At 39.8% G+C, this 9,611-nt stretch overlaps 1 protein-coding gene across 1 annotated transcript in view; it reads left to right on the top strand.

Moving 5' to 3' along the window:
• Nucleotides 1–525: 525 nt before the first annotated feature.
• Nucleotides 526–9,611, top strand: part of pdlim5b (PDZ and LIM domain 5b) — a 38,866-nt gene continuing 29,780 nt past the window's right edge. Inside the window, exons 1-2 of the mRNA XM_062434607.1 lie at nt 526–599; nt 5,871–5,976. Coding sequence (XP_062290591.1) covers nt 5,878–5,976 — 99 coding nt within the window. The 5' untranslated portion in view covers nt 526–599; nt 5,871–5,877. The remainder of the gene's footprint in view (nt 600–5,870; nt 5,977–9,611) is intronic.

Here is a 9,611-nt window from a genome sequence, read left to right as displayed (position 1 = left end):
CTATCTATCTATCTATCTATCTATCTATCTATCTATCTATCTATCTATCTATCTAGATAACTGAAGCAAAAATCATCTTTGTGAGCAACAGAAAAGTAGACATTTAATCGACCTTTCATATTGTGGGCAATTTTATAGCCTTTTTGCTTCTGGGGGGGGAGGGGGGGGGGGGGGGTGCGCGCGCGCTATAGTTAACATATGGAGTGTACCGTTAGCCCAAAACTGCTCTATACCTAAATCCTACTTCCTGTCGCTATGCTAAAACTCACCTGTGCTGCAGCACTGTAAAGCAAGCCTATGCCTGTTGTTGTGTAGATTTCAGTCAGTGTGCACCCCTCCCTTTTTCACCCACCCACACACACACACACACACACACACACACACACACACACACACACACACACACACACACACACACACACACACACACACACACACACACACACTGCTGTGCGCCCTCCTACCGGCAGCCAGATGGGGCTGGCTTAAATGCGGAAGTCTCAGTTCCGCTCAGCCCAGTTGACTCCGAAACTGAGAACCGACGGTCTAAAAGTCACGCTTCTTCTCCCTGAACACCAGACCCGGCTTCTTAAGGCAAGGTAAGTACTGTTCACACCATCTGACTAAATCATTCAAATGCTGAGGCTGGGGGGGAAGTTTTTTTTCTGGCGTTGCAGTGATTATTTAAACTGCTTTAAATTTTGCCTGTTAAAAAAAAAAAGTTATAAAGAACTTTAGCACAGTGAAATATGGAGGGATATTATCATGAAGTTATCATGAAAAACAACTTTGTGGTTGTAACACTGACCAAAAACTTGTTGTTTTATTGATTTGTGTCTGGAGCAGTCAGGGAGAGAAAAAAAAAAAGAAAGAAAAGCAATGTCAAATGTTACACACGCGTTTTTCACACCCACCTACAAGCGACTATAGATAAGCTATATTTAGTTTCCGTTAGAAAAGAGCAGTCTGTATTTTACACTACTGTATTGTGTCCAAAGTAAACAGAGAAGTGAGGAATGCCTGGGAAATTATTACTCTGTCCCAAGACTATTAAGTCAGAGTTCATGGTCCATACTGATAAACTACTACACTACATTTCACTTTTGTTATTCATAAGAGGGGCAATTGGATTACTAAGTTTTGGCATAAATATATTTAAAATGGAAAAAAAAGCTGTCATGTGTTACATAGCAGAGCTGTTAACTGTTGCTTTTAGACTACACATGTGTATAAAAGGTGTCCCGTAAAAAGTCAGGTTAGAACATGTTGTCCCATGGGACACTGTGGGTAAGACGAGGCTACTGAAGGATGCATTTCACTGGCAAACCAAAAAAAATGGCAGATTACTAGACAGCACACTACTGAGGTATAAAAGTAATATGAAAAATGTATTCCACTCAGTGAGTCAACACGTCCTGCTATGATGTCACCAGGCCACCACATTGTTTCCTCAAGCCTTGTAAATGAACATGACGTCTGAAACTCTGAAAAGAGCAAATCATGTGTAGGCCTACCATGCTCAACTTTTTTTTTTCTTCTTCATGGCTTTCATGAAGGAAATATGACTTGACACAGCTGTAGGTGTGACAAAAGCAGTAGAAAGGGGCGTTGAGGTCAGGGAGTTTGTTGAGCGACACATTCAACTCTAACGACCCGTGTTTGATTTCCAATTAAGGAAGCGTTTCTATGGTGGGTGGAGGTTTAATCTTTTTTAGAGGATGTTTTTCTAGTTCGATCTCCCAAACTGTAACACAAATATTTTTGTTGACTCTACACATAATCAAATTTTTAGTGCTTAGTGCTCAACTGTAACCCCAAACACATGGCTGAACACCGTTTTTAACTTGATCAGCACATGAAGATGAAGATTAAACATAAGTGAACCATTGGAGGTGTTACTTTTTGACATTGTATTAGTTTGACTAATGATTTTGCGTCGTAATAAGTTGCTGGTAACAGTGTTGAATTCAGCTTTGTTACTACTTTCACACACCTACAGAGTTTGCAGACTATGCGGATAGTCTACTACCTACCTACTAAGTAGATCAAACAAATTAGATGAACATCTACTACAAAAAAGATAGGAATGTGTGAGGCAGTAAATAACTTGGTCAGCAGATCCCATTAAAATGCTGTGCTGAAAGGAGTGTGTTTTAATCTGTTTTTGGTGTGAACGTGTTGAAATATTAAGTAGAACAAAGTACCATTATATCAGGAAGTTGAAAGATAAGGCTGAAGTGGGGGAAAAAAAAAGTTTTAAAGAAAATTATGGTTGAACTATAGCTTATAGAAGAATTGAAGTGGGTGCTGCTGATAAAATTCATGTGCTGAGCTCAATTGTTTTCCTCTGTTTGGGATCACTAGAAGGTGTGTCCGCTCATGTCTATGCATGATATCATAAGGAATTACAAAACAAGCGGTGACACGAGATGAACCTAATGTTTGTTCTCTCCATATTAGGAAAAGAAATTCTAGATATGTGGATCTAGCGTGACCTAGAGGCAGTGTGATCTGATTTTGAAGAATTGCCTTTTTTTTTTTTAATAACATTTTATGTACTGTACCCTCACTGAGATGTCCCAGTTGGCTATGAAATCTAATACTGAAGGAATTTGTGGTGAACAAGTGACATAGTTATAGCTGAGAAAGTCAAATGCTGTGTATTCCTCAAGGGATGTTTTTTGGGTCAAAAGTCTTTGGATACAACTTGCAGTATTTGTCTTTTGTATTTTGTGTCAATCCACAAAATCAAGTGTGTGTCAGCATTGCCAGTTCAGAGGCGTAGACTCATATGAAGTGCTGAACAGAGCAGCAACAATGTGAAAGATATGGTTGAGATCCTTATTTTGATTGGGACATCGCTGGCTTTCACTGTTAACAGTTTATTATACAAGCATGTTTCTCAGTGTTTCTCAAATAGTGTTGCAATTTGACAAGTTTAAGTCCAATGGGTTGAACCTTTTGATAATATATTGGGGTTAGGCCTTGTCATTTCACCCAAAATAATCTTCTTGGCTCAACCCTGGGTCACCTTGAAGAGGGAGACAGCTGTCTTCAGCTGGTTGCTGCCTTATTATAGTCTTGCATATTCTGCGTGATTACGTGCGTGTATTTGTGTTGGGGTACATTAGTTTGATTGTGAAAGTGTGCAGTATAAATAGATCAGCTGCAGGCTCTGTGCTTTCCAGGTGTTCACCTCCTCCTCTATCACTTTCACACAAGATTTGATTTCTTCTCCCCCAACTCCCCCGCAGTCTTTTGTGACTCCTCTACCGGCTTCTTTATAATGCCTTTACCCTTCCAGGCATGATGATGACATCATGACTGTAAGCTGGCCCTCTGATTTTGAGTGTGTCTCATACAACCGACCAGGTGACGGGCTACAGCAGGTGGTGCTGTGTCCCTGAGGGAGTTTGTGACAGCAACATAACTTACAACCTCAAAATGACATGCTTCTGAGATGACAAGGCATTATTATTCATGAAATACTCATCAGAAAAGTATGTTCTCTGCACTGCCTGGCACACAATTATGAATATTTATGTAGTTGTTCTTATGCTCCATTTTCAAGGCTGGCATTAAAACTTGCTTTGCTTAGTTTATGAAGTTACATTCACACATGTTCTTGCAGCCAAAGGGACTTGCCCAAAGTTAAATCCTCTTCACCAAAGCCAGATATAAACAAGCAGATATTCAAACTTCTGTCATCAGTTTTAACAGTTATAAACTTTAAGTTCAACACCAAAGTCTTTTCACCACCCATTTCCTTTGACAGTAGAGTAGAGTAGAGAAGCCATGTCTTTAGTTCTTTACATCAGAGCTATACGTCTCAGCTTTCTCTGATTCTCAGTTGCTCTTATAAGGAAATTCTGTTGACCACCAACAATGCATTCGTCAGACTAGGCCTCTGCATTCCCCCTTTTCCATGTAATTGCAATGTGCTGTATGGGTGTATGATATATAATGCTTGTGGCTTAGCCTTTGATGTCATGTTTTCATGTCAACATCCAGCCTTCCTGTCAGGCCCGAGCAAAGGTGATATACAATATTTCCACGTGATGTGTGGTTTTCCTGAACAGAGGCTGGCAGGCACACAGAATACACATCACATCAGATTTTCTCTCTCACACACACTATAAGGTAAAGTTTATCCTGCAAATATGGTATATCAATTTCCTCAATCATCATCTTAATAAATTTAATAATACACTAAATTTTTAACATGTGACTCTACTTAACCTCAGTCTTGCTTCCACTAAATAGTTTGCAGCTTCAATTATTCAGGGGAAAAGGAATGCATGACAGGCAGGGCTTAAACCAGTGAAACTCAATAGTGCATGAAATACTTTACAGTACCAAATAGTCTTTGCTTTGTCTCACTTTTGGAACTGTCCATTTAATTTGCATGCATATGTGTGTAATCATGATACGGTCTTTGTATCCATTCGTGAGGTAATAAAGGAGATTGCGCATTTAGCCATTGAGATGCAATACATGGCAAACTTGCCTTCCAATGAAACGTAACGTTGGATTTGAACTAAAGCTGATCTGTAATAAGTCTCCAGCTATCCAGGGTGTGTCTCACATTGACTCTGTCCTCTGCTGGCTCAACAGCACCACAGTTGGTAGAGATTAAAACAGGTTTTAGGGAGACGTAGATGCATGCGGGACATTTTAAGTTAAAGTTTTACTCTCTTAAAGTCACAGGGAGACTAGATCACTGGGAAAATGAATACCAACAATGTACCCAGTATTTTACCTCCCATTGCTTGATGGCTGTGCCTTGTCTCAGTCTGGATACCTATGTGTCGGAATATATTGTGTACAAGCGGAGAGTTCACTGTAAGGACACTGAGATGATGGGGTCAAAGTGCAGATCCAGACTAGCCAATCTGTGATTCTTTTAAAATAAACAAAGGATTATCAGTCCTGACTTCCTTCTTTTTAAAAAAACTCCTGTGGGTTACTGCAAGATTATACCATGGTTGGTATGAATACCCAATTCGCCAGAGGATGTGCAATTTAATGGTGTTTAATGTGAATAAGTGAATGCTTTTTCTGCTTTTGTCAAGTGACCATGAAGTTGGGCCATTCATTCTGAGGCGTGTATTAAAATACTTTCTCAACAAGTGGTTATTTGCCTTCCTGTTCTGTATGCATATCCTGCCACACTAACTACATTATAGATGTTTCCTTACTTCTTGGTGCACCTTCCCAGGGTATCTGTCCACTAGCTAAACTATAAGGCCTTCTTTATATTACAAGACTCACTATTATCCTGATTATAAAAGACATTGCCTGGGACCTGCTCCAAAGCTGTCAGCAATGAGCTAGCGGCTTTAGAAGAGGACTATTAATAGACTGTTGTATACTTGAATTTAGATCGCTTTATTGTGATTTTAGTCTGGAGAGATGTTACTGGTTGACAGAAAGGAAACAGTATATATTCCTTATTGTGTTTTTGAATGTACAGTGAGATAGAGTTCCTTTGCTCAACACAGAAGCAGCAATGGCAAACAAAGCAGGGCCATACCTTTTTAATCTTTCCCCATTAAAAGGTTTTAAAGGGTTTTTTCTTTATTTGAATTGAGGATACAACAGAGGATGTTGAAGCAAAATTGTAATTTGTGATATTGGGTTATACAAATAAAATCGACTTGACTTGAAAGCTTCTGTTTGGACCTAACAGAATGTGCTCTACCTGGAAAACAGTCATTTTACAATTTACATACTTTTCTCCCTCCCATTCTCTTCCTTTTGATTTTTATTCCTTTTTGTGTCTGTAATAGTTGTTCTTCGTGTGGAGTCTATCTCTAATTGGATTCACAGTTCATGAACTGTTAAGTGTAACTGTTCTCTTCTGTCTGTAGGTGAATCATGAGCAGCAGCTACAACGTCTCCCTGGCTGGCCCTGCTCCATGGGGCTTCAGACTGCAAGGAGGGAAGGACTTCTGTCTTCCCCTCACTATCTCACGGGTGAGTCGAGCACACACACACACACACACACACACACACACACACACACACACACACACACACACACACACACACACACACACACACACACACACACACACACACACACACACACACACACACACACACCACTTACTGTATTTGCCCTTCCATGACAGTCACCTCTGAGGCATACCATTTCCCTAGTAAGTGATGAAAGTGCGTGTGCCATTCATCTCCTGTGTGACACCCATTGCTGGATTTAGACACCCTCTCTAACAGTACATGGCCCCTGTCACTCAGCCCCCCACAGAGTTGACCTATCTCCCGTTACGGTTATGACTATTGTCATAATAAAGTTACATAACTGAGTTGTAACTACATTGCCTGTCGATTGGGAAAACTCCCTTGAATTTGTCTTATGGCCATTCAGGATATATTTGGAGGGATTCATCCAATAGCTGTTAACGGCTGCTGTCATTTTGGCCATTGAGATGAGGGATAGTGCTAAGTGTCCTGGCCTTTGTCCCTGGTGAGTCCTGATGCGAGACACAGGAATCTATGTGTACCGAGTCTGCAGTGGAAGAATTAAAACCTGTCCTTAAATGGCCTATCTGACTGAAACTTGAGAAAGTCACAGTGGTTCTGTAATAAGTATTTGAGTCTTTGGACCACATGAATTCCGAGTAGGATTTGGCTCTGGCTGACCAGGTTCTGATCAGCCCTTAGCTAAGAGAAGGGCTGCTGGTGTTTAAAAAAAACAGGCCTGTTTATGAGGCAGATCCAGCCTCAGCCTATACATAATTATGCTGTTTATGTTCATGGTGCAAGGGCATTCTGTGCACAACACTGCGATTTAGCACAAATTAAAGGGACTGTGGTGCAGTTTGCTGTAAGTCTGTCAAGTAGTAGTCATCACAAGATTATCTGAAGTGTCTAAAGTATACTAACATTGCTTCTTGTCAAACAGGAGTCTTAAGTGCGGTTCTTTGACAAATAACTCTTGCTACTGCAGAATGAACATTATCATGCAGTCTTTGCTGCTTCCTGTTATGAAACTTTAATCTCTGTCATGACCAAGGTCAGTGACTCTGTTTATTTGTTGCTGGCAGGATCAGTTACAGAGTTTTGAATGTTATACGTGGAGAGGACTGTCTTTTCTCATGTGGAAATATGACCATCTGTGTTAGGACATAGTTACTCTAAGAGTATGAAAAGGCCAGCATCGCTGCTAAGACTATTTTTATGTCCTGCCACCTTGATAGATATGGTATGCAGGACATTATTGTCATGGCGGCATGCATCTGTGAGTAGAAACATTCTTCAGTCCTCATATCTAAAAAATAATACATGATAAAAACGCCTCCACACTTGTCACCTGATTAGATTTTTGAGCACCTTCGGACATACAAATTTGTGTGATATATATGTGTATGTGTGTGTATATATATAGGGCTGATCCATGTCCTGTTTTCTCTAGAAAGTTGAAAATACAATAAGACGGGTGCATTGGGAAAGGTGTCAAAAAAGTCTGACCAAAACTTTGAAACTGTTAAAATCACAAGTGCATATAATGTGCTACTTTTAACATTATTTTTGTGGGTTATGGTGGTGGACACAGTAGCTACTCCATGCATCATAAAAGTGTTGAACACATCCTGTGTCCACCAGCAGTCCTGTGTTGAGTCATCAGTGGTCTGGAGCTAGTCGAGCAAAGGCAATATGACTCTCGCAGCCTTTCATTCCATCACATTATTGGTTAGTGTCATTCCCGTGACATATTTTCATCCCAGCGCGTGACCAGTGAGTGGCACAGTAAACGGCTCAGATTACTTGTTATTGTCCTGGCACCAGTAATAAGTCTTCCTTTTGTTTGTTTATCTTAGCTAGAATACTAGCCTCACACAAATTACATGCTGGACATGTTCTCTTTACATTGGTCTATTTTGATTAACTGACAAATGAGTGAAGACATACTGCCCTTTTGCTGAGGCTGAGACTATAAGAATGAATTTGTAGGAATATGCTGTAGGAGGGGGGGGGGAAGCATTATTCTTGCCCTTAACCACCATTTTCAATTTGTTGTACAGGACTAACTTTATTCAGAATGAGAAGAGTAAGTGAGTAGAAGGCACATATATGGAAACATCTGCCAACAGTTTAAACATTACTTCAGTTCCTTCATTAGAGGAAAGAGAAAATTGTGTAGACCACAAGACTATTTTAAGGTTCATTAGAGACCCACAATGCTAAATACACTTCATTTTCTGTACATAACATGCATCTGTTGTTGTCACATTAGGGCTTATATTTATTTTGCTTAGATGGATGTGATTACCATGAAAATTATAAAGTAATTACCCTCACATGAGCTTACCATATGCAACTGATTAAAATATTACATACAGTACAATACAGTATGTAAGGCTGGCTGCTGGCTGATAATTATTTTTTTAGGAATATTTGGCTTTGAGGTAGAGAACATACCATAATAACCATGTGTATTTTGTGGTATGGAGTTGGATGTCACAGAATGAATAGCAATACTCAAAGCAAAATACTTAGAAAAACCCACAGAAGTCATTATAAAAAAACACCACAAATTCGGGTCTTCATGTAGCAAAACATCATGGATACTGTGTTGTGAAGCTTAAGGGTTGATGTGTTCATACTGAGAAGTGATGTGTGTTTATTGTTGTTGTATGGATGATTAATAGAAGAAGGACCTTGTCATGTAGGTTATGTGTGCTGGTGACTGTTCCAGCTCCCCCCCCCCTCTCTTTCCTAGTTGTCTTTGTCTATTCTAGCTCCTTTTTAGGCATTTCTTGACTGGTTTCCACATGGGAAATGCACCCACCCACGACATTTTATTGTGTTTGCTTTGTTTAGGAAAAGAAAACTTTCAACACTGTAGTGGACAGGGGGCAATTCTTTTTAATTTGTAGGACTAGCTTCAGTCCAAGAAAGATGTAAAAATAGTTAATCAGAACTAAAAATAAATAATACTCTACTGGAACTCTACCGTGGATGACGGTATTGTCGGATTGTCAGTTTTCAGATGTGTGTGTGTGTGTGTGTGTGTGTGTGATAATCACCCACATTTAATGGCTGCTTGCTGTAGGTTAGTTGGGGGTCAGCACAGTGAAATTCTCCTCTCTTTTTCCATGTACCCCTCACTTCCCTCACTTGTCTTTTGTATCCTTTAGTTTGTTGTTATAGTGGCATGTGATACTTTGACTGAACATAGCACGAACCAATTTTAGCTCTACGTCTGCAGCCTGCTCTGAGTCTCCAGATGTGTTCTTCTTTAAGCACCACCATAATGTTTTAATATGATGATGCTACTTTCACTCTGAAAGGAGAGGAATTTGGTGATGTATATCTGGGCAACACACATCAAAGAGTAAAAAGAGAGAGAGGAGGATCCAGTAGAGCCAGACAGCCCCATAGAAGTAGTTAAATAATGTATTCGCTAAACGTATCTTGTCTCTTTTTGTAGATTTTAATTTGGTTTAAACCATCCGTTGTTGTGCTCTTTGATCTGGCTGTAAACATACAGCATCCTTTACTCACCAGACATTCTTTTATATTTACAGCAATTTTATGATGTTTTAAATCCAGCATATACTGTATGCCAAACTTGAAAGGTCGACCAA

This window comes from Scomber scombrus, chromosome 15, assembly GCF_963691925.1.
Source record: "Scomber scombrus chromosome 15, fScoSco1.1, whole genome shotgun sequence".
Lineage (NCBI taxonomy): Eukaryota > Metazoa > Chordata > Actinopteri > Scombriformes > Scombridae > Scomber > Scomber scombrus.
Note: the sequence above shows the minus strand (reverse complement) of the source record. Positions and strands in the feature narration are given on the sequence as shown.